The sequence below is a fragment of the Sinocyclocheilus grahami genome, unplaced genomic scaffold (assembly GCF_001515645.1).
Source record: "Sinocyclocheilus grahami isolate Dianchi unplaced genomic scaffold, SAMN03320097.WGS_v1.1 scaffold21.1, whole genome shotgun sequence".
NCBI classification, from domain to species: domain Eukaryota; kingdom Metazoa; phylum Chordata; class Actinopteri; order Cypriniformes; family Cyprinidae; genus Sinocyclocheilus; species Sinocyclocheilus grahami.
The window spans coordinates 1,545,410-1,571,770 of NW_015505200.1; the positions used below are offsets into that span (position 1 = coordinate 1,545,410).

At 35.6% G+C, this 26,361-nt stretch overlaps 2 protein-coding genes across 4 annotated transcripts; both read right to left on the reverse strand.

The window, feature by feature from the left end:
- Positions 1-624: 624 nt before the first annotated feature.
- On the reverse strand, positions 625-8,659 carry LOC107556749 (RNA-binding Raly-like protein). Of its 3 annotated transcripts, XR_001605315.1 has the most exons (9): positions 8,404-8,659; positions 3,645-3,717; positions 3,475-3,522; positions 2,201-2,373; positions 1,831-1,944; positions 1,477-1,601; positions 1,323-1,360; positions 1,172-1,228; positions 625-876 (listed from the first exon to the last, which is right to left on the reverse strand). XR_001605315.1 is itself a non-coding variant. In XM_016239949.1 (8 exons), the coding sequence occupies exons 1-7, from the start codon at positions 8,657-8,659 to the stop codon at positions 1,328-1,330; spliced, it is 822 nt and encodes a 273-aa protein (XP_016095435.1). In that variant the 3' UTR covers positions 862-876; positions 1,323-1,327. The 3 variants fall into 3 exon arrangements, 2 of the variants coding, with proteins under 2 accessions (XP_016095435.1, XP_016095441.1); XM_016239949.1 differs by lacking the exon at positions 1,172-1,228 and having other exon boundaries at positions 862-876; XM_016239955.1 differs by lacking the exon at positions 625-876 and having other exon boundaries at positions 1,200-1,228; positions 1,515-1,601.
- A 12,741-nt stretch (positions 8,660-21,400) lies between these two features.
- On the reverse strand, positions 21,401-24,589 carry LOC107558199 (uncharacterized). Its single transcript, XM_016241823.1, has 3 exons — positions 24,532-24,589; positions 22,896-23,032; positions 21,401-22,717 (listed from the first exon to the last, which is right to left on the reverse strand). Exons 1-3 carry the CDS (start codon positions 24,587-24,589, stop codon positions 21,401-21,403), a joined length of 1,512 nt encoding a protein of 503 aa, XP_016097309.1.
- Between the last annotated feature and the right edge of the window lie 1,772 nt (positions 24,590-26,361).

Sequence of the window (26,361 nt, forward strand, 5' to 3'; positions counted from 1 at the left end):
CCTAATTATAGCCCCTCTGATTATTCCTTTTATTTCTGCTTTACTAAGTGATATGTTTATATCTATATCGGTTTGTTTTAATGCCTTCTTGGCCATTTGATCAGCTTCCTCATTTCCCTCTATCCCAACATGTGCCGGTACGGGTCCTTAGTCACTTCCTATAGACGGCTTTTGTTTCATAAGTTTCAGATGAGCTCAGCTGAACTGAACTGAGACAGTAACCCAAAAGAAATGGTGAGCTGCCTACCTAGTGAGTATTTTGTGCTTTCAGTTGGCTTACATTACTGCACAGATACAATCAGCGTTAAATACCCCAAAATCAAAAACCTGCTACAATTGATGTCTGGCCGATTTTATTTCACAAAGGCGTCACACAATATTAAACACATAAAAATGATTTTACCACAGTTTTCAGATGAGTTATAAACTACAATAAAAATAAAAAAGAAATAGAGATGTAAAAGTAGCTTATATTCCTAATAATGGGTGAGACAAATCATTTTATGATAGTTTACTTATACATAAATATGCATTCAATAAACATTATTTAAATATGTACATAATTATAATGTCCAAAAAAATCAAGTGCATATACAATTTAATTTTTCCAATTATTTGTAAACCTTACTGACCGTGACACTGAAGTTTATCGCATTTTCTAGATAAAATACATTACTTATTTTACATATTAAGTTATGGTTTCATCCTTTTGTTTTGTCTGACTATAAATACTCACGTATGTAAAGGTATGACCAGTTGAATGAATAAAAAACTACAAACAAACAAATAAATAAATAACTTGACATGAAAGGGTGAACAATTCCAACTGGATATCTTCCAAAAACAGTCAACTTGACAGGTGTGCTGGTCCCAGTCCTGCAGAAAGAAAAAAGTGAAAAAATATTTCAATATTTTTTAAATATAGAAATATCACAGAATTTATTTTGGAAATACATTAAGTATTATCCAAGAAACTGTCGGTTATACACTGAAATGAAGCAAAAGAGGACTTTCTGTTTTCCTGATATTGAAGGTCAAATAATGAGACATTTCAGAGACATCAGTACTCAGAAATGAATGGCTAAAGTGGCTTTTAGTTTACAGGGCATTGCTTATGAATGCTCAAATCTGACTGAAAATGATGGGTATAACAATATAATATTCTTCTTACATGGAGAGCAGAGAGTCTCAGATCTCCAGTAGTGACATCAGTACATCTCACAAAAGTCTTGAAAGACAGAGGCAATATACTTTTTTGATAATGACAAATAAAAAGAGAGAAGTATGTTAAATATAATGTGACAAGAATTTGTGGTACCAACCTTGCTCAGTTGTCTACATCAGATATGTGGTTTTCTATCTGGGATTTAACACACACACACACACACAATTATATCCTATACAAGTGGGTCTTGCTGATATATCAAATAAAAACAAATGCCATTTCCCATTCAGATGAGTTCAATGACAGCTCACCAGTTCACCATTAGCCCTGTCATTATTTCCAGCATCACCTTCATCAGTCACTTCCCAAGACCCCGCATCCTCTTCTGTCTCACTATAGAGAGATTGATAGGCCTTCTCGTGCTTCCTGTGGACTTCTACACAATTTTGAGATCATGGACAGAAAGATGAATGAGATAATGAGATTAATGTGCAGGTATTTGTTTCCTCTCCTAGTCCAAATGTTTGTGTGTGTGTGTAGACACGAGTGGTGCTGTTTTCGATTTCCTGCACTGACATTGAAAGTGATGAAGACAAGTGTTTGTAATCTTTCCTCTTGCCAACATGGCCTCTACGCTGACAGCAATGTTCATTTCATCCTCTTACCTGCTTCTGCTAACTGCTTCTGTTCAATCTTCTCTAGCCTTCCCAGTAAGGAGTCGATCTTAAGCTTTATCTGGGACAGTTCTTGCTTGATTGTCAAGAGCTGATCGGATTTCACTTAGATAAAAACAAACAAACAAATAATGAGGAGGATGAATATGCAGCACTGTGATTTTATCAGCTCATTACTGTAAAATTTTATTTTATTATTTTAAATGATTATGGTTGGCAGTAGATGATGGATGGTATGGACATGTTATATCAAAGTCCCGGTTATTAAAGGCACCTGATTACGGAGTCTTCTAGGGGCTAAAAACATGGTAATTGAAATTGCAATGATATGACAAAAATAGACTTGGAATGATGGACAAACCCATAGAGCATAAGGAACCTGGCGACAGCGTTTTCAGATAAGAAGAGCAGGTGGACATCTTTGGCTGGAAAGAGTTTTTTGTCCTGCGTGTTGAGAGTGCAAGCAAACGGGAATGCTTGTTAGGTATCATAGCCCGAGGGGATGGTGCTAATCTCCCATGAATGTCAAAAATCCTGAAGAGAAATATATAAAAATATTTGATGTTATTATTATTATTTTTTTTTTTTAATCACTAAAAAGTGTATCACGGTTTTATATTATCAAACATATTAAGCAGCACAACTGTTTTCAGTATTGATAATAATATGAAATTTTTCTTGAAAACCAAATCATCATATTAAAATTATTTCTGAAGGATCGTGTGACGACTGAAGACTGAAATAATAGCTGCTGAAAATTCAGCTTTGCCGTCACAGGAATAAATTACATTTTAAAATGTATTATAATAGAAAGCAGTTATTTTAAATTGTAAAAATAATTTAAAATATTACTGTTTTTACTGTATTTTTACTGTAAACTGTATACTGAAAAGTACAGTAGTGTATACTGTAATGACATTAAGAAGTCCTTGTTGATTTTTTAGTTAAATGTCACTCAATTATTATTATTAAATTAAATTTTTTTTTTTTATATAATCATTTACACTTTATGATAGACAATATAAAGAGATGAGAGAATATCTTAGTCTACATGCAAAAGAGCAAGATCACTTTTTAGTCCTTCTCCCCTGAGACAACGCTTGATGAGCATAATTAGCTCTTACTTGCATATTTTTAAATAACCGCACTGAAGGAATTTAGCACACACATATTTTCCATGGAGATGTATAAATCTCAGCTCTGCCAAATGAGGAGTGAAAGCAAACACATGAAAATGTCAGAGGAAAGATGACCGGTGTGTCTGCGCTGCTCAGTTAACGAGCCAGCAGCTTTCTGACATTCAGCTAATGTCTCTCAGGAGAGGACTGCTCATCATTAGCCTGAGCAAAGAATCCAAGTCAAACCAATAAAATGACATTAATTATGGTTATTAGGGGAAGTTCTTCCTCTACTTTTTAGCTTTAAATTGTTTTCTCCACCTTACATCAGTTTTTCATAACATAGAAAAGGTCATACGAGACAAGGTGGATCTTAACTAAAAATGTAATTAACAAAAACATATTACAAAGCTCCTGTAAGAAAAGATCTTACCAATACTACTGAAATACCAGTGTAACTGTATAAAATGATTAGCTTTGAATTATTGCATTTGCATTAGTGAATGCATATACATACCTGGTATAGAAATCATCCCTGTAGAAATCATTATGAAATTCATAGCCACTTATAAATAAATAAAAAAGATGAGAAAAATGTTAATGAAATCTTTCCATATCTACTCATTACAATGGGGGAAAAAATGCAGATTTTTCCTTTCTTTCTTTTTTTCAATTTAGGTGGCTCACCTGTATAAGGAGAAAGGTTGCTTGGATGCCACTTTTGTCCTGTAAGGACGTGGTTCTCCAGCCATGTTCATGTCTGTGGGAAGAGCAAAGGGCATTCTACAAAAACAGTATACGCTTTCCCTTTTAATTATACTCTCCTTCAAATGAATGACTAACATTGGCCGATGAATATAATGGACTTAGAAAAGCCTCTGCGCCCTGAGAAAGTGCATAGGCATTATGCCACAGAATAAATGACTGATGGATCTCATCTGTCTCATCAGAAAGAGAGATGCTATCAGAGCAACAGCCTCACACACACACACACAGATGCACAATCACACCTGAGTGCCTTTCAAGGTCACCCGGCACATTATCCAGAAGGACGGGCTGCCTGGGTGCCTGACAATTCAGGGCTTTAAGACATTTACAAGCAATTTCAGTCTTCACTCTGATGAAGCGCAAAACAAAGCATTAAATCTGTGAAGAAAAGTAGTGCACTTTCAAAGTTTAGATTAGTCTTTGCCTGACTGAGCCAAATTCATTATGGAAGCATACAGACCTTTCAAATGGAGACAGTCATGCTTTGCTCGGAATATATTCATGAGATTGAAGTTTCAAAACATTTTAATGAATATATTGGAAAATACATTCAAATACAGCAACTGAAAAGCAGGAGAAAAAACAGTTGATTGGGAAGATCATGTTAGTTTCATCCTCTTTAATTAGCAGTTTCTAATTACAGCTAACCTTCTGCGATGAGAGCGGACGTTTTCCATGGAAACATAATAATTAGTTTGACGTTAACACAAAAGCTTTAATAAAAAGAAGTTCTCTTCAAATTAATGTAATTATGTTGATTTAAAGTGTTTGAAGTTCAAAAGATATCTTCATGAGTTTGATGTCGGTTTCTAAAATGTTAGAGAAACATAAAGGGATAGTTCATCCAAAAATTACTCCATCAAAAACATCTGACCAAAAATGACATGAGAGTTAGTAAATGTTGAGTGAAATATCCCTTTAAGATCTTATTTCTGACCAGTACTAATTTGGAAGATTATATATTTTATTTGTATCATTTTGCATTTTTTATTAACTTAATAATATATATATATATATATATATTTAATATATTATATTATATTATTAATAAAAAAGCATTTTTATTATGCTTTTTAAAAAGTTTTTATTACGTTTGTCACAATACGTTTATTTTTTTAATATTCAAGAAAATATCAGAAGGTTTAGTCTGTTGATAAGATGAGATTTTAATATTCTGCTCAATATTTCTAGGTTCGTGTATACTTTTTTCATGAACAGAATGGGGTCAAGAATTGTTTTTGTGTTTGATGTTCAAAAGGAAGTCATCATTAGCATGAACAGTGACACAATAAATGGTTAATCTTGCATTCAAGCCATAAATTTTTTTTAGTTCATGTATTCTCATGACAAATCAAACACTTCTTTACAGTTTGAGGTACACGAACGACTTCATTGAGTCTCTTTGACAACATTATTGGGGAAGCAAGTGATTTAAATTCTCGATAATGATTTTGTGAGATCTTAATAATGGTTTCTTGGGAGACAAAAACGATCCAAAACAGTTTGAATCATCTAGCTGCTCCAATAATCAGTGGGTGGTCCCATGACACGCTAGACATTTCACTCGATATGTGCGGATCATTTAAAATACCACCACATTTTAGACATGGAGCCATATCAATACTTTAATCTGAGTTTACCAATGGGCCTCCTCTACTCAGTATGCTGTTCTCTCAAAGGTCTGTCAGGCTTAGCGTAGAGAGAAGACTGGCATTTCTCTTAGTGATGACCTCTGCTCAATGTCAATGTGTCTAAGTTTTTTGAGTGATTCATTTGACGAGACATAACTGAAGTCTTATGCCTAAACTTGTGCCTGAATGCCAAACTCTAAAATAAATATCTGCTCTGATAAACCTCAGCAAACAAAGTGACTCGAGATACCGGACTAAGCAAGAAAGAACTTCAAGGACATTATTTATTTTCAAAGAAAATCACTTTGCAGACATTAAAACCCAATTCATATAGTTCTGTTTTAGCTAGTAGCCTATGAATATTATTCAGACACCTCTGGCATTTGTTTTGTATCTCTTTCACTAATGAGTGTTTTCCATTCATGACCTACTTATCAAACATCTCTTCCACTTCCGTTATTCATTCCTTTGTGGCGTGATGTAATTTGGTGACTGATGTGCGCAATTGTCTGGAATGGTTTGTACACTTGAGGACATTGTATCCATTTTCAGTGCCGCTCATTATCCCTGCAGTCTTGTGTGTGCACAGCTACAAAACTTTGCTTTGTGTCTTTGATTAGACACACACAAAACATGGATGCTCATTATGAACAGAAACTTGCATCCAAATTTAACAGCTTTTGGGGTTTAGAAAATTACGTTTCTGCAAACATCTAATTATAGTAATTTAAATTTTTTGACTACTTGGTCTGGTCAAGACTGCATTTAAAATCTTCTGGAGTCGGTCAAAGAGTATGAAAAAGTTAAAGGAGAAAATTCTGTCGTCAAGGAGAAAAATAAATCATGCTCAGCTAGCTAATAAAGGTGATGTGCTGTACTACATTTCAGACAGGTCGAAAGAAAGAAAGAAAGAAAGAAAGAAAGAAAGAAAGAAAGAAAGAAAGAATGAACAAGATTTATAATCTTAAAAATGTTTCATCTAGCAGCACTGAAATAAACATTTTATTCAAGTCAAAAAATATTTTTATTGTAAATAATATAATTTTGTGATACTAATTATTATTGCTAATTATTATATTAAGTAATATAATATTTTAATATTTTTAAAGTGCAATAACTATATTAGGTTGCAACAAATCTATTTTTTTACTTACAAGTATTTATTTATTTATTTATTTTTATTAAGTCATTTGAGATCAAGTAGAAATAATTCCTTATGGAAACTGCATATTTTCTCACTTTTTACTACATATAAGTACATTTGGTTACTTGTCATTTAGAAGATGCTTTCCACAGGAGATCTCCTGCACTTAATTACAAACACATGTTTCATATGTACATTTTAATTGCATTTATTAAATGTATTTATTAATAATTAAACAGATTTAAAATATCAAACGAGAAAAACAGAACTATAATATTACGTTATTACTAACATTTCCTAAAAACGTTCATTTTAATTTACAAAACTGCAAAAGTATTATTATACTTATTTCGATTTTACTGATTCTGTTACAAATCATGTATTAAAAGCACTTATCAGAAATAAGGTACTTATCTGTCTGTAAAATACTTACATCTCTGATTCCGCTTCCCTTTATGCATTGTTCTTCTGTACATGTCCATTAGGTTGTACATACAATATTTTGAGGAATAAATGATTCCTTTCCCATGAACTCACTTCACAGTATAGTGACACTTTGAGAGACTGACTGAATAGAGTTCAGCATACAGGCATGCACCATTCCAGACCGTACCACTGACACAAAATGGGGGTGTTGACAAATATGCAACAAAAATTTGAAGAAAAAAAAAATCAAAACAATTATAATTTACTAATCTGGACTCAATAAATACTGCCGTTTTGTATCAATAAAATACATTTATTAAATAAATAAATAAATAAAGCATTATTTAAGAAAATACTTTTTGTGTTTATCTACCATATTTAAGAAAACAATCTTTCACAAACATATACAGCATGTATAAATGTATGATTAGTACATATATATATCAGCATTAGATGCCGTTTATACTCTTGTCTCAGATTTTGAACTCACTTCACCATATAGTGACACTTTGAGAGACTGACTGAATAGAGTTCAGCATACAGGCATGCACCATTCCAGACCGTACCACTGACACAAAATGGGGGTGTTGACAAATATGCAACAAAAATTTGAAGAAAAAAAAAATCAAAACAATTATAATTTACTAATCTGGACTCAATAAATACTGCTGTTTTGTATCAATAAAATACATTTATTAAATAAATAAATAAAGCATTATTTAAGAAAATACTTTTTGTGTTTATCTACCATATTTAAGAAAATAATCTTTCACAAACATATACAGCATGTATAAATGTATGATTAGTACATATATATATCAGCATTAGATGCCGTTTATACTCTTGTCTCAGATTGTCTCTGATCTTGGATCATGTTGTACATCATAAGAACAGCATCCCACAGCTGCTGTTAAATACTATGCTGATTTGGTTACTATTTTTAAAATAACTATATTAAAATGTGGAGCAGTGATCTCCCAAACTGACAAGCTGAAAAGTGCCCTAAACCATCCAAAGCCATTAGAATTTTTCATCAAAATACTTTTTTTCTTTCTTTCTGAAATTAAACAAAACACTTTGCTGGTTACAAATGCTCAGCGCTGTATCAAATCAAGCAACTAATATTTTTTCACAAGGAAAGATCAAGTCATCTAAAAATAAATAAATAAATAAAGCAGTTCAAAAAAAGGTAACGGTAACCTTAAGGAAAATCAGTCCAGCACAAAAGACCCACTGCTGCAACAGTGACAGCAGGAGTTTCATTTTTAATAAAGGATGATGAATATTTAACAGGTAGTCATGGGAACGGCTATGACCTAAGAACAACTGTCTCTGTGTCTGTAGATCTCACACCTTTCTTTCCTTTTCTCATTTTCTCCTGCTCTACTTTTTTCTACCTTCCTCCTCATTGAAATCATTGTCACCTGTTTGAGTCCAATCATTTACATCAATAAAAAGAGAAATCAATTTCACTTACCTAAGGTCTGTCCAGCCAGCACCCTGGTGTTCTCACCAGCCACAGCCAATCGAGCGTTCCTCTCGCAGGCATACTGGACGAAAGCAAAGCCCTTGTGCACAGAGCAGCCCGTAATCTTGCCATACTTGGCAAAAATGAGCTCAATGTCAGTTTTCTTGACCACAGCAGTGTTGAGGTTACCAATGAACACTCTTGAATTCAGAGAGCGAGGATCTGTCTTGTTAGTTATATTGCTGGTTTGAGTTTTCCCAGTCATCCTTCTCAGGATGTCCTGAAACACACATAAAAACAACATTAAAGGAAACTGTTTGAAACCTTAACATTGATATTTTTCCAGAAATCACAAAAGAGAACTTTAAAATAATAATTTTATAATAAGCTTTTTAAAATGCTTTGGCTGTGACCAACTCCAGAAGCTCTTATGACACCACATCTGTCTTTGACAGACAGGTCGACCTGTAACCAGACTCCACGGCAACTATATCAGCCAGGTCGACCCCTGCCAAAGTCATTATAGAGAGATTTCTTCCCGTACCTGTGCAAGGAAGGAAGTGCTGGTGAAACACCTCACTCTGTTATCAAAGAACCCGGGTTTACATTAGAATACCCATTATTCTTTTTCTAACTTCACTCGGTGTTTCACTATGGGAGATATAGACCATTCCCGGATTGTACCCATATCACTGCTATCACCCATAAAAATTAAATGGGCACAGACCTAGCTACCAGCACTGCATGTGCTCAGGATGGCTCAGACACGTCCAGTCTATAGAACTACACAAAAGTGTGTGGCATAGCCCTACTAGCTGCTGAACAAATATCTGGAACAGAAACTCCCCTGAGTAAGGCCCACGATGTAGCCATACCACGTGTGGAATTGGCTCTCAAGCCCTATTTCAATTGTTCCAATTGTTTACCAAATACACCATTTTTAATTGCAGAGATCCAATGCTTATGGATAAGTCTTTCTATAATGGATTTCAAGTCCTCATAATTTAGTAGTGAGTTATTGAGTTTCCAGTATCCTCCAATAAGTCTATGATTTTTACGTCCTGATAATACAATTTTAAAGCTAATGATTTATGGTCAGTGAAAGCAACTGGCAGTATAGATGTATCTATAATAAAAGACTCTAAGTCTGAAGAAACCAACCAAAAGTCAATACTGGATTGTTGAGAAATTTTTGTTGCTCCAAGTAAACTGCTTAGTTGAGTTTTTTTTTTACCCTCTAAATATCAATTAAGTCAAGACTGTAACTTAAACGTAAAAGATCACTAAACTCACTGTTTGCTCTAGGAGGGAATCTATCCATGGAAACATTCATGACCCAATAAAAGTCACCTCCAATAATTCATTTAGCATTAGGGTTGTTTTTCATGGTCGAGTTAACACAACTTTCAATTTCACCTAATAACAAAGTGTTTGCATCTTTTGAACAGTACACATAAACATTAACAAAAATGAATTTACATAAATCAGTAATATTATCCAATGATCTTTAGAATCCCCTTTGCTCCACACATATTTTCCATGGAAAGTATGTGCTAAAATTGCAACTCCACCTGAGTGACTGGAGCCATGAGCTAACCACATCTCACCTCCACATTGGTTTTTCCAAAAATTAAAGTCCTCACAAATGAGCCTCTTGAGTGAAAATTAAGTCACTTTTGTATTCTTTGCAAAAAAAGAAAAAAGGCTTTTCTTTGGACTAAGTTCCTCAAACCTCTGGCATTAATAGAACATAACTTTAAGATCATCAAACACGGCAAACTCGAACAAATAAAAAAGTAATATTACAGAGAAAGAAAAAAAAGAAAGCTCTGCTTTTCTCCTTCTAAATTTGGAAATATAGGCAAACAGCCAAATGGTAATTATAAACTAAATACTAATAGTAAATAAAAAAGTGCTTATCTTCGAAACAATCATCCCTGATTTTGCTTCAAGCGAGCAGGAATCAAGTAGTATCCATTTTTTCTGGAACATTTCTCTTCCGTCAATGTATGCTTTAGAGCCGATAAAGTAAGCCTTTTTCCCTTCATTGCCTGCTTTTTGTACATAAGGTCATAGCAGTGCACAGGACGCTTTTTCTTCTTTTGTCAGGTCTTCTCCGAAGCATAGTTTGCGTTATTTGAGGTAGTCACTGTTTTTTGCACTTTTCCAGATGAAGTCTCTTACCCAGCACAGCGCAAAAAGGAGGATAATGGCCCTCCCTCAACCCCACACTGGCCTGCCCAATCTGTGAGCTACATCCGCCGCCTCACTCATCCTTGCCATGAGCTCAGGTACCACTCCCTTGCAGATCTCCGTTACCTTGACCTTGCATTTTGAAGGAGTAATAGCCAAAGCCTATACAGAGAAATGTACAATAAGCCATCTTGTCGCCCACCCCCAGCCTGTTGATGAGACAGAACAGATCACAACCTCTGCTCTGTGTGATACAAAGGAGTTCTGGATAGTCATAATTCAGAAAAAAAAATTACTGCTGAATTTACCTACTATAATTAGTAAAATCATCAATGTAGTATTTAGCCTTAACTCCACATTTTTTGCTTAACTCATTTATAAAAATACCTACTGTATGAGATCAGGTCTAGATATAATAAATGGATTGTCCCACTACCAGTGTAAAAAAAATAACTTTTTTAATTTTAAAATTATAGAGCAGTATTTGCCTGAAACTGATCTTAAGGGGCATTTGAGAGCATTACCTTACAAAAAAACATGGCAAGTCAAATAATTCAAACATACATACCCACTCCACCCATTCACACCCTCCATATACAAAAATACTAATACATCTACAGCTAAATGTCTAACTTGCATTTTCAAATCTTCCTTACTATTGCTAATATTCTGCAGTTGCAATAAATGGAACGAAAACAAAAGATATTGTTTGCTGAGCTCTATTTATATACCTCTTTAAACATGATCCTGTGATCCTGTCAGAATTATTTTAAACACTCTTTTTATGTATGCAGAGACTATAACATCTGGCATATGAGGCAGCACTAGGGTTGACACCAGAGAAGACACCAGTCCGGATGAGCTGTGAGGAACACTAGAGTGTGAGAATGCTGAGACGTGTTCAAGTTCACACTAAAAAAAAGCTTCTGATGTAAGGCTTCTCCTGTCTTTCGCTGCAAGTGATAACAAAGCGTTTCTTCAGGAATCTCACTTGCATTCTCTTGCATGTATTAAATGTAAATATAACCAATAGTGCAAAATTATTGTTGTCAAAGGTTTAGCTGACATACTGTCTACAACAGGGATCTCCAACCCTGCTCCTGGACAGCTGTCCTGCAGATTTCAGCTCTCATCTGAACCAGATAATCAGGGTTACTTGACAATATTGGAGCAAGGCTGGAATGGAAGTTTGCAGGAAGGTAGCTCTCCAAGAGCAGGCTTCCTACACTATATGTTTGGGGTCAGTAGGATTTTTTAAAATGTTTTTAAAAGAAGCTTCTAATGCTCACCAAGGCTGTATTTATTTGATTACAAATACAGTAAAACAGTAACACTGTGAAATAATCTTACAATTTAAAATAATTGTATACATTACTATAATAATAAATTTTCAGCAGCCATTACTGCAGTCTTCAGTGTCATGATTCTCCAGAAATCATTCAAATATGCTGATTTGGTGCTCAAAAAACCTTACATACTATTATCAACGTTGAAAACAGTTGTGCCGTTTAATATTTTGGTGGAAACTTTGAAACAGACATTTATGTAACATTATAAATCTCAATTTTCTTAGTCATGTGTCTTGTTTCCCATTTGGTTTGTTCTTGTCATGTGACCCTCTTGTTTGCTATAAGTAGCCACCATGTTGCCATTGTCTCTGGTCGTGTATTGATGTTGTAACCCACTGTCGGTGAGTCAAGTCTGTTTGTGCCTCGTCAAGTCTGTCTCTCTAGTCTTCGTTTATTGTTTGGATCACTGTAAATCAACTGCACTTGGGTTCTCACTTACGCTCGCCTTCAGTAGACTTTCGTTACACAAACTCACATGATTACATTAAAGGGGTAATTCACTGCTTGCAAGATGGGGTTTTAACTTTCGTGTTGTGATGAAAATCTTTTACCTAATTTGGTCAAAATTGCTTGCAGCTCTCTCATTATGCTATATTATCACCAAATCTTGGATTCAGTCTTTGTCTTGTTTTCTTTCAATTAGCACAGGTTTTGTAATTGAAAGAAAACATGTTGATGAAAGACTTCAGCACCCATAATGCACCTGGCTTGATCAGACTATCTGTGAGCGGGGATACAAAAATATGGACGAACAATCTGTAGGTTTTACAAAATCCGGCAGTCAAAAGTACACCCGATGATGCGTTTTACATCACTCGGCTGACTTGACTAGTAATTGGTGAAGGTAACAGAAAAATAATACACTGTTCGTTTACTTGACTGCCGATGTTGTAACAATACAAAGCTGATTGAAAATCCGTGAACTCTCCCTTTAACAAAAAATTGAACAGGTGAGAAACTTCTACAAATACTAAATGAAAAGATTTGTGAGATTTAATTCCTGCTAAATGGGTCATAGCCTGCTGGGTACAATTACTGCATTGCCAAAGTCAATGAGGTCTGAGGATGATGGTTTATTCCGAGTAGGAGCAGACTCCATTTATCTCTTCATTCGCCATCTACAGTGAACTTCCAAACAAACCGGAGGAATTAAATCACAATAGAGCATTGTGAAGCTAGAAGACCAGACAGTAGGGGGATTCGGTGTGAAGCCTAATAGGCTGTGTTTCTAATATAATTGTTCATTTACTTGACTGCCGATGTTGTAACAATACAAAGCTGATTGAAAATCCGTGAACTCTCCCTTTAACAAAAAATTGAACCGGTGAGAAACTTCTACAAATACTAAATGAAAAGATTTGTGAGATTTAATCCCTGCTAAATGGGTCATAGCCTGCTGGGTACAATTACTGCATTGCCAAAGTCAATGAGGTCTGAGGATGATGGTTTATTCAGAGTAGGAGCAGACTCCATTTATCTCTTCATTCGCCATCTACAGTGAACTTCCAAACAAACCGGAGGAATTCAATCACAATAGAGCATTGTGAAGCTAGAAGACCAGACAGTAGGGGGATTCGGTGTGAAGCCTAATAGGCTGTGTTTCTAATATAACATGACAAAATGGGGTGGTTTATGCAATTGTCCTCCTACTCATTTTATTCTCAATAATGCTAGAAAGAGAGTATCCTTCATCCTGTGTAGGTGTCTACATGATAAAAGTTTGCTGGAAGAGATGTCCTGCATGGGAGTTTAGGGTTTCTCTGACTAGATAGAGATATTTTGATCTATCTGCCATCTCTACAGAAGCATACATCATGATACTTGCATATTATTCCTGCTATTAAAACTGATAGTGAGTGTATATATATGTATATTCAAACATACTTTTATCTGTATTCATGTTTGTACGCCGAGAGTGATGCTCTAAGGAAGACTCAGGAATTCTGTCCAGGTATTGTATGGTAGATACTCCCATCCTTTCTAGAATGCCCAATGAGAGAAGCCTTACTCGGGGAAAGGATGTTTCACGGCTGGCTTCCCCCACCTGTCCCTTACTGACACATTCTGAGTCATGATACTTGCATATTATTCCTGCTATTAAAACTGATAGTGTGTATATATGTATATTCAAACATGCTTTTATCTGTATTCATGTTTGTACGCCGAGAGTGATGCTCTAAGGAAGACTCAGGAATTCTGTCCAGGTATTGTATGGTAGATACTCCCATCCTTTCTAGAATGCCCAATGAGAGAAGCCTTACTCGGGGAAAGGATATTTCACGGCTGGCTTCCCCCACCTGTCCCTTACTGACACATTCTGAATAGTAAATCATTCTTTTCAAAATAACATGCATCTTCTGCACTATATTCTCGACTCTAAAAGAACAATATAGATTAAAGAAAATGGGTTTGCAAGAAGACTGTGAGCATCTTATCTAGTTGAGGACATAACTGAATTATTATGCTTTAGCTCCTGTGCTTGTACAAAAGAAATATTGCAACTGGCTGAATAAAAAAAGTCATGATGGTCATGAAGCTTCAAACTTAATTGGAAATTTGGACTTCTCAATAGTATCCCCTCGTAGACCAATCATTTCAGGCATGATTTAACCTCCTGAGACCCTGCGTTCTCATATGAGGACATTATATTTGAGTGAATTTCTCTGAGACTATACATGCCACAGTTTTAGTCTGGATGTCCTGTAAAGAGCACATTCAGGGCATTTCAGAGATACTAAATGTTTGGCTGTTTCACCATGACCACTCCCTCTCCTTAGTCTTCAAAAATGTCTGATATTAATTTAGTGACACTCTTATGGAAATGATAATATTTTGTAATCATTTAAATCTGACAAATTTTTTAAACTGTCATAAATCAACATCTCAGGAAAATGTTATGGGGTTTCAAATCAAAATATGACTTTCTGTTACGAAACAGGACGTTGATCTCATATGAGGACACCGGAACTAAAAGCATGTTTATTACGCATTTTGGGAGACAAAAAAGAAAATGGGTTTGCAAGAAGACTGTGAGCATCTTATCTAGTTGAGGACATAACTGAATTATTATGCTTTAGCTCCTGTGCTTGCACAAAAGAAATATTGCAACTGGCTGAATAAAAAAAGTCATGATGTGTTTTTTTTTGTTTTTTTTTTTTCCTTCAAACTTAATTGGAAATTTGGACTTCTCAATAGTATCCCCTCGTAGACCAATCATTTCAGGCATGATTTAACCTCCTGAGACCCTGCGTTCTCATATGAGGACATTAAATTTGAGTGAATTTCTCTGAGACTATACATGCCACAGTTTTAGTCTGGATGTCCTGTAAAGAGCACATTCAGGGCATTTCAGAGATACTAAATGTTTGGATGTTTCACCATGACCACTCCCTCTCCTTAGTCTTCAAAAATGTCTGATATTAATTTAGTGACACTCTTATGGAAATGATAATATTTTGTAATCATTTAAATCTGACAAATTTTTTAAACTGTCATAAATCAACATCTCAGGAAAATGTTATGGGGTTTCAAATCAAAATATGACTTTCTGTTACGAAACAGGACGTTGATCTCATATGAGGACACCGGAACTAAAAGCATGTTTATTACGCATTTTGGGAGACAAAAAAAAACTAAAAATCCTGAAAACTAAAAATGTATTAATGTATATTTAAATCAATTGCTTTTGCCTATGCGTGTTCATGTCTATATATATATTTTTTATTTTTTTATTGAATCCCGATGTCCTCTACCAAGGACGTAACATAGCTTATGAATGAAATTATTAAAAAAATAAATTAATGCTCTAAACAATGTAATGACATGCAAAACTATACTTTTTTTTTTTTTCCTAAAATGTTTTGCCAGGTCTCAAGAGGTTAAATAATGTCCAATCCAAAAATATGTATGGATGCAATGAACGAGATTGACTAACTGTGAAATGCAACAGATTGAAATAAATGAAGTGACAAACGCAGCCATTATTACACATTGCAGATTCAAAACGTTTTACATTTCACATAGGTTCTTCAAATAAACTAGGTGTATTAGTTTCTGAGTCCTTTAAATCACAAGAACATACAGTAGATGTTGCACTTTTATGTCCCAGGGGTTGATTTTTATTTATTTAAGGTAATGATGATTATGATGATGATAATACCTAATCAACTTGTTTTTTGTTTTTGTTTTTTTAACCTTGAAATATCGGTTTCAAAGTCATTCTGATGGTACACTGACTTCTAATAAGGTGAATGGTTTCACCGCGCTCCCCCAGAACGTCTGCTCTGGTTTGGTGAGCTAGTATGAAATTCCGCAAAAAGAGCAAATTGTTTTACTGCCAAGTAAGGATAACTGCAGCAACAAACACACGTGTAAAGCAATCCACTGTAATTACGACAGTGAATATCGCTTACTTAACTGGGGGCCCCAAAGTCGCAAAAATAAACAAAACTACGTACAGTTGCTTTAATTACAACAAAATGAATAAATATTTGGTACAATTAGGCTATTTTGTTTGTTTTCTTTCTAAAAATGTCATATTTCATCGTTGATAATCATTCAACCATTTTAAAGCTTAGCATGTGCATAGTTTAAAGCTCATTTAAACTGATCATACTGTTTCACTAAAACCCAGTAAGAAATGGAATTTAGGAATTTAGAAAATCAGGATGTATTTTTTTCCAATATCACTCACAGGTCTCTGATTCAATAAAAAATGACATGTGTTGCTGTGATTCAGACTGTTTAACTTTTTATAGATTCTAGAGGAGCAACAAAACTACAACTGCATCTTAAATTAAATCTTTGAGAATAACCTGAAGTGTACCAGACAACTCCATCTGAACCAACAGCTGAAAATGTTCCTCTTGGGTTGTCAAGCCTTTGAACCATGTCATCAGATGCTTCTTCATCCTCCATGAGCACAACATTTTATTATGCTAAAATTCAACTTTAGCCATAAATAAATTCCAGACAATTTATAGGAACTTAAAACTGATAGTGTGTATATATGTATATTCAAACATGCTTTTATCTGTATTCATGTTTGTACGCCGAGAGTGATGCTCTAAGGAAGACTCAGGAATTCTGTCCAGGTATTGTATGGTAGATACTCCCATCCTTTCTAGAATGCCCAATGAGAGAAGCCTTACTCGGGGAAAGGATATTTCACGGCTGGCTTCCCCCACCTGTCCCTTACTGACACATTCTGAATAGTAAATCATTCTTTTCAAAATAACATGCATCTTCTGCACTATATTCTCGACTCTAAAAGAACAATATAGATTAAAGAAAATGGGTTTGCAAGAAGACTGTGAGCATCTTATCTAGTTGAGGACATAACTGAATTATTATGCTTTAGCTCCTGTGCTTGTACAAAAGAAATATTGCAACTGGCTGAATAAAAAAAGTCATGATGGTCATGAAGCTTCAAACTTAATTGGAAATTTGGACTTCTCAATAGTATCCCCTCGTAGACCAATCATTTCAGGCATGATTTAACCTCCTGAGACCCTGCGTTCTCATATGAGGACATTATATTTGAGTGAATTTCTCTGAGACTATACATGCCACAGTTTTAGTCTGGATGTCCTGTAAAGAGCACATTCAGGGCATTTCAGAGATACTAAATGTTTGGCTGTTTCACCATGACCACTCCCTCTCCTTAGTCTTCAAAAATGTCTGATATTAATTTAGTGACACTCTTATGGAAATGATAATATTTTGTAATCATTTAAATCTGACTAATTTTTAAACTGTGTCATAAATCAACATCTCAGGAAAATGTTATGGGGTTTCAAATCAAAATAAGACTTTCTGTTACGAAACAGGACGTTGATCTCATATGAGGACACCGGAACTAAAAGCATGTTTATTACGCATTTTGGGAGACAAAAAAAAACTAAAAATCCTGAAAACTAAAAATGTATTAATGTATATTTAAATCAATTGCTTTTGCCTATGCGTGTTCATGTCTATATATATATTTTTTATTTTTTTATTGAATCCCGATGTCCTCTACCAAGGACGTAACATAGCTTATGAATGAAATTATTAAAAAAATAAATTAATGCTCTAAACAATGTAATGACATGCAAAACTATACTTTTTTTTTTTTTCCTAAAATGTTTTGCCAGGTCTCAAGAGGTTAAATAATGTCCAATCCAAAAATATGTATGGATGCAATGAACGAGATTGACTAACTGTGAAATGCAACAGATTGAAATAAATGAAGTGACAAACGCAGCCATTATTACACATTGCAGATTCAAAACGTTTTACATTTCACATAGGTTCTTCAAATAAACTAGGTGTATTAGTTTCTGAGTCCTTTAAATCACAAGAACATACAGTAGATGTTGCACTTTTATGTCCCAGGGGTTGATTTTTATTTATTTAAGGTAATGATGATTATGATGATGATAATACCTAATCAACTTGTTTTTTGTTTTTGTTTTTTTAACCTTGAAATATCGGTTTCAAAGTCATTCTGATGGTACACTGACTTCTAATAAGGTGAATGGTTTCACCGCGCTCCCCCAGAACGTCTGCTCTGGTTTGGTGAGCTAGTATGAAATTCCGCAAAAAGAGCAAATTGTTTTACTGCCAAGTAAGGATAACTGCAGCAACAAACACACGTGTAAAGCAATCCACTGTAATTACGACAGTGAATATCGCTTACTTAACTGGGGGCCCCAAAGTCGCAAAAATAAACAAAACTACGTACAGTTGCTTTAATTACAACAAAATGAATAAATATTTGGTACAATTAGGCTATTTTGTTTGTTTTCTTTCTAAAAATGTCATATTTCATCGTTGATAATCATTCAACCATTTTAAAGCTTAGCATGTGCATAGTTTAAAGCTCATTTAAACTGATCATACTGTTTCACTAAAACCCAGTAAGAAATGGAATTTAGGAATTTAGAAAATCAGGATGTATTTTTTTCCAATATCACTCACAGGTCTCTGATTCAATAAAAAATGACATGTGTTGCTGTGATTCAGACTGTTTAACTTTTTATAGATTCTAGAGGAGCAACAAAACTACAACTGCATCTTAAATTAAATCTTTGAGAATAACCTGAAGTGTACCAGACAACTCCATCTGAACCAACAGCTGAAAATGTTCCTCTTGGGTTGTCAAGCCTTTGAACCATGTCATCAGATGCTTCTTCATCCTCCATGAGCACAACATTTTATTATGCTAAAATTCAACTTTAGCCATAAATAAATTCCAGACAATTTATAGGAACGGACACACCTGAAGGTATAAATATACTTAAGTCATGCCATGCTATATTGATGTTATTTTTTCCTGCATGGCAAATATGTACTTTCTCATTTGAAGCTCAGTACAAAGAATCTGTCATCAGTGTTCTGTAAGTATGTCACCCAGAGAGATTAAAGTAGTTAAAACTGTTTATGTAACTGGGGCATCTCTCATTTCATCAAAAGGTTACTACCTTCAGTACAGGAGGCAACTTACAATGGACAGTTTTAGGACTGTAGATATATGACCAACATCTGCTTTGAAAATCATTGTCAGATGCAGCTCCTTCAGGGCCAAACATTAGTCAGTCAAAGTTTATTTGTCACTCAACCTCACCATTGGGGGAAGAAAAGCTAAGCTTTTCAATGGTCACATTTCACTGTACAGAAGTGCAATCAAAATAACTGAAATCTCTGTTCAAGGCCAGATCTTCTGCCTTGAAGACTCATCTCATAACCGTCCCTTTCAAGAATGCAGTGTTTCAAACACAAACTTATTCACTGACCACATTAAAATGAGAAACTCTGCAGCTCTGCTGAATACAGCACACAGAAGAACACTGCTAATTTCTGTTTGCTTATGCAGAGGACATATTTACCCTCATTACCATTCAGGGCCCTTTCCCATCCACTTAATGACATTCAGCTGGTCCCGCAGGTATGCAGGCCATGGAGAGGTGTAGTCAGCACAAACTGGACTCATGCTGACTGAGACATTAAGCAACAGTTCAAAGTCTCGTATTTGCTATATCCCCTCTCAAAGCCCACCTAAGGCCAATTAGACAGTAAAGAAAGAACCACAACAGACGTGCCAGAGGTATGAAATGCAAAGCTGCCGAGTTTGCACTTGGGTAACATATCCCAACGGATTTCTTGTACTCAAGTTGATGTCTGTCAATAAAATCTGCCATGTGTCCATGGGAGAGTGTGTTGGGTAATCCAAGTATTAGGTATATTTTGTGTGCTTCATCAGCTCTTTTTTTAGTTAGATCTGCCCACTGAGGGACCTTCTGATTGGCATATTTACAGTGCACTTGCAGTTAATGCATATTTCAACATGTTCACTGTCTGTGTGAGTAGTCATTAGTGTTACTTTATTGGCATGCCAAGCTCTTTTAAAAACATCAAGCGCACTAATTTTTCATCTGCCTGAGGTATCTTTTTGCCAAATGCCATTGTGAATAATTTAAATATTGGGTATCGGGTACTAATGTTTAATGTGTTTTTTATATACTTGATCATGGTGTTTAAAATAAATGACATTTCTATTCCACACAAACCTTTTTCACTGTCTACAGAAGGCATACATGTTCAAACAAAAAAAAAATTCTTACATAAAAGCTTATATTGTGAATGACTTATTTGTTTTCCCTTAGAAGTTATCTCTTTTTAAAGTTTGCGTTCTTTCATCTGTTTTCTTGCTCCCCTTTTTAAAACCTGACATTACAAAACACATCAAATGTATGTGTTGATTCTGCATTTGCATAATTCAAATTATATTAATAATTCAATACATTCTTTTTGTTATAATAGATGTACCAATATATCATATCATGTGTTGTCACTTTTATGTAAATCACACAGTATTTCTAATGTGAACTTAAGTATCTATTCAGAAAATTAATTTTGAAAAATGTTTCTGTATTGCAATATGATGCATTTGTTTTACTGTACTAAAATATGAAGCTGTTATGATTTTTGATCTTAATGTATACTCTAACATTTGAAATACACCAGCTTTAATTCATTTAAGTAAGTTAATTATTTATTGAAAAAATTGAACATAAAATGCAGAAGAGAAAGATAGAAGATTGTTTTTATCAAACTGGAAACTGCATTAAATATATATCAAGAAGTCACATAACACATTTAGAGAAAGAGTACCATACAGATTTATGTCTCAGTATTAGTTTTATAAGTCTTATTCAGGTACCCTAACCCTACATTATATAATACATAAATATATATATATTGCTTCACATTACCACTAACAAAACCACCAAATCCATGGATTTGTTTCCCAACATGACATTTCAGACAGAATTAAGACCTTAGACATCTCTAGAGTTACGAAAACATCAATGCAAAAACTATTCCTGGATGATCCTAAATTGCTTGTGAAGCATTAAACATGTGCTACATGTATATAAACATGATTGAATATGCAAGTTCTCATCCAGTTTTTTTTTCTTTTCTCATTTCTTATAGCCACCCATATATCCTCTCAGGAAGTCCTCGAATCGTGGAACTGGATACTCAGGTGCCACGTGTTCAGGGAGAGGGTTGCCGTGAACTTGTTCTTGCTGAGCCGGCTCATCTTTGTGTTCTTGACTTGTGGATTCTGCTCGGCGCAGACGGCAGTAGTAATCCATTTCTGGGTCACAGTCCGGATGGGGCTCAATGATGCCGTCTTTGACCCTCTTGGCTGCTTCAGCTCCAGTGGACGTCTGAGGGGCAAACTTACCACAGTTGGGGTCATACGGGTGGCAGTTGGGTTTAGAACTGGCAGCACTTGCCCTCAAGTCCTGGTTCTCTACTGGGGTGCAGTCCTTGTCATAGAACATGTAGCAGTCATAACCTTCCTTGGTCTTCCCACGGATGCCCAGGTGGTGACGGGTCTGGAACTCCGGGAGAACCAGAGGGGGTTTCCTGAGAGCAGCGGCTCCACCCATCAGACAATACGGATCGTAGCGAGGGTCGCAGGCCAGGCTGAGAGGTGCAGGCTCTTTTGGAGCATATTCCAAGACAGGCTTATTGAGTCCAGCTAGTTTGGCAGCTGTAAGGGGGTTGCAGCCCTCTTCAAACAAAGGGTTGCAAAACTGCTCTTTGGGGGCTTCTGTGTTCCCACCGGTTTGGGATGCAGGTGCAACAACATTGGCGACGCAAAGGGGGTCAGTGGCAGGGTTACAGGTAGGATACAGGTGATACAAACCTGAAGGTGATCTGGCCACCAGCTTGGGCTGGCAGTAAGGATCTTTGGTAGGATCACATCCAAGGTGGGCGTAGGAGGGCAGAGGGCCAAGCGAGGGCCTGTAGCCGTAAGCAGCGCGCAGGTGGTACTGCAAACACTCTGTGTCCGAAGGATTGCATATACGTAACAGTTCCGCCCTCTGCTCAGCTGACAAGAAAGGCTCTAATACCGGAGCATGGTAGTAGTAACCTGATGGGGTTTTCAGAGGCAGAGGTAGTAGAGGGGACAGAATCGGAACAGGGACCATTTCTGGGGCGGGTGAAGGCTCTTCTTCTGCAGCTTTTGGTCTAACAGCATAGAGGCAGTAGGGGTCGAGGTAAGGGTTGCACACTGTCACAGTAGCTTGCCTCACAGGAACAGGCATGACCATCTTGGCTTTGGGTTTGCTGGTGGATTCTGCAATGCAGTCTGGGTCATCAGAGTTGGCACAGGCTTTGTAAATTTGGCTCAGGTGAGTGAGGTAATGGTTGTAGGAGCGTCCCTCTTCTACTCTGTGCTTGTTCTGGAGGTAAACAAGGTACATGCGATCCATGTTCTCAATCTGTGGAGATAATCACAGAGAAACAACATTGGGCTAATTTACTTACTCTTGTCGCAATTTTCTATAAACAGTTCTCAAGAAAGTTGACTTATTTACAAGACTATTACATGAAATAGAAAAATCTCAAAAAGATTATAACCATGACTAGCAATCTTAGTTTTCGTTTAAGGCTACTCACTCCCTCCTGGTTGTTGGTCTGCATGAAGTGTTTATACCAGCCCCAGAAATCAGGTAGACTCCTGTAGTAGGCAACATTCCTCCTGCTACGGACCAGCTTTTTCAGTGATGACATGCTGTCTGTCTTCACCTCTATAACTGAACCAGCACATGACAACAGGAAGTGTCATTTAAGCATCATTTAAATACTATTTAGTATTTCCCTATTTTTTTCTTTTTTGAGAGTTGTATAAAAAGGTGTATTTCTTTTAAAGGGGACCACATTTAGTGGGCAGAATTAAATTAAATCATTCAGAAATCGTTCTAATATGCTGATTTTGTGCTCAAGAAACATTTCTTACTATTATTAAAGAAGAAGGCAGTTTTGCTGCTTAATATTTTTTGGAAACCTTGATACTTTTTCCCCCCCATAATTCTTTGATGAATAAAGGGGTGTACTGAAAGTTTAATTTAATACATCTTTGCTGAATAAAAGTATTTATTTAAAAAAAAATCTTACTGACCGCAAACAACAGTGTATTTTATTCATTACTATTTTGACTGGCAGTGCACAGGATGAGTAGTATGAATATAAAAGATAGGAAAATTCACTGAGTGAAGATATGATTGCATTCTTAAGAATATTTGGGTTCTTTGCTTTGCAAGTGTGTCACAGTCCATAACTATTATTTGTTAACATTTTCTAAATGTATAACCTAAAATTACATTAAGAAGAAGGAGATCCTATTTTGGGGCCAAGTTGTAGAGAAGCTCTATGTGAGACAATGATCCACTGCCATTTTGCAGATGTGCAGCATAATGATTCATGCTAAATTGCACTATCTCACATCAGAGCTGTGATGTTGGTGCCATTTACAGCATAGCTGATTATATAATTAGACAAAAAAGTCCAACTCACCATCCTTTTCTCCACTGCGTCCTACAGGACCAGCACTCAGAAAGTCTGTCATACATTAAAAAAAGAAATGAAAGGAAAGAAAAAACTATTTTAATTGTTATGAACCAAATGTCAGACTTCTGAAATGAAGGAAAATGCAGACTGACTATGACTGCACAGCATGGCACTTTTCCCGTCAACGCAGCCTGTGTCTTATTCTAGTGATTACCACTCTGTCTCGGCTCTCTGAGAGCTCTAAGTGCTTTAAAATGGGGCTTAAACTTCCGGGACCCCCTGCAAGTGTACCTGTTAAACTACAAAGAGATTGGGGAACCATCCCACGGGCTGCTGCTATAATTACCACTGCTGTAAAATAAAATGAAGGATGTAAAATGTTCTGTACGTGCAACATTATTTGTGGCATATCTCCAGATGGTTTCTTTAGATGTTTATAGCTCATGGAAAATATACAGTTGGCTAATATTCACAAGGTCTCCCTTTTCCTATTTGGAAACTGTTTGACTGAAATCACTTTACAGAGGTGTTCACAAAAAAAGAATAACAATACACAATGCTCATTTGTTTTCTCTGGTTCTGTAGAAACCTTGGTTTTGGAAAATACTATGTGCTTTGTTTTATAGATGGATGCGGAGTCATTTGGTCCATGCTTTATAATGCTCTGGTGATTTACACTGAGATTGAATTGTGGAAAATATTCAGGATAACAGAATATTTTGTTTTTATCAAAATGGATTCTCACCTGGCATAAAGACAGTTGCAAGAGCCATGGCACAGAACATCACCGTACGTCTGGCCATTTTTCTTGATTAGTTGAGTCCTGAAAACTAAAATTGAGAGAGAGATCCAGATCAGGGACATTTTCAAAATAATATTCAAAATAGTGTCTGGCCAGTTGGGTTTTTCAATAGTTGAACTAAATCAAGAAATCAAGAAACTCTTCATTTGGCATGTTTTCCATTGACAAACACTTTATAAATAATACAACAGATATAGAAATCCATATGAGATTCTCTCTTTCTCTCTCTCTATATATATAACCAGTAACCAGTTACTTAACCAGTAATATATACATACATACATACATACATATATATATATATATATATATATACATAAAAAAATTTCCCCAGTGGTCATACCTCAGCCTAATATTATTCTGTCTGTATCAGTCCTTACCTGTTCTAGCAGAAATGTTTGAAGATATTGCTGGTGGGCTCTGAAGGGGCGTACTGAACTCTTCACACAACCTCTTCACTCCCCTTCAAACCCTCTGAACTGCTGTTGCGAACGGCAGCATTTTTAAGGTGCTCCATGATCATTAAGAAAAAAAGGCATGTCATATGTCAGGAGCTTGCTGTTAGCCTTTTTGGGATTGGCTCTTGCAAAATCAGCTCATTGACCAATGAGAGTCCTGTAATTAGGAAGAAAAGCAGCAAGATCCAACTTGGAAGAGGGAGCCGGAGGGATGCAGAAATAATCAAAGAAATACCTTTTTACTGATTGATGAATGAGGTGCCACATCTTCCACTGAGACACAAACATGACAGAAAACCTGAACATGGAGTACTTTTCCCATTCTGCCATATAAATTATGACTTTATCAGTTCATGCACTTTAGATTATTTCACCAAGAGCAGTTTATCTTTGAGTGTCATATTCTTCTGAATCCTGCAGCTTTGCTTAGTATTATGCAGATTTATCAAGTAAAGTAAAGCTCTATGGAATTCTCTATTTATATGCTTATGCTTAATTTTTATTTGATAAATTCAGCTAAAAACGTGTCCAACTAAAATACTTTTTGTGGGTCAGAAATTGGCAGAAATGTTGTTTTGTTTTGTTTTGTGTTTCATTTCATTTTATTTGTTTTGATTTATTTTTCTAGTGCATCACAATGAGGATTGATTAGGATTTAAGACAGGTTTGTTGCATAATTAATTGTATCACTGTAAAACTGTAAAACTTTGTCAGAAAGTCAACAGACAACGGTCGGTATATATAGGTGAGTTAGAATTTCTTGTGAATACATGTATTATTTTAAAAGGATAATTTACCCAAAAATGAAAATTCTGTGATCATTTCCTCTCCCTCAAGTTGTTCCAACCCTGTGTGAGTTTCTTTCTTCTGTTGAGCACAAAATAAGTTATTTTAAGGAATGTTGGTAATCAATCAGTTGACGGTAGCCACTGACTTCAATAGTATGGAAAAAAAAATACTATGGAAGTCGATGGCTACCGTCAACTACACAATAAAGAAACTCACGCAGGTTTGGAACAAGTGAAAACTGTAATGTGAGCTAATTAAAAACCAGACTCAAGCTGTTAAAAAAAACTCTCCCCAACAAGCAGATTCCTGTCAGCAGCTTGCTTTTTAAAGATGTTATCTGGCAGTTTCTTCACACTCACTAAATATTCCACAGGAAAAGCAGAAAGTGTTGGCCACTGTCATAAGAAACTGATGGTAACTGAAGGTCAGAGGGTTACAGGATGCTATAAAAAAATCAGGTTTGGGTTAATGATCCGAGGTGACTACTTTTTATTACAAGAACATCATAGATCAGAATGATGGCCTG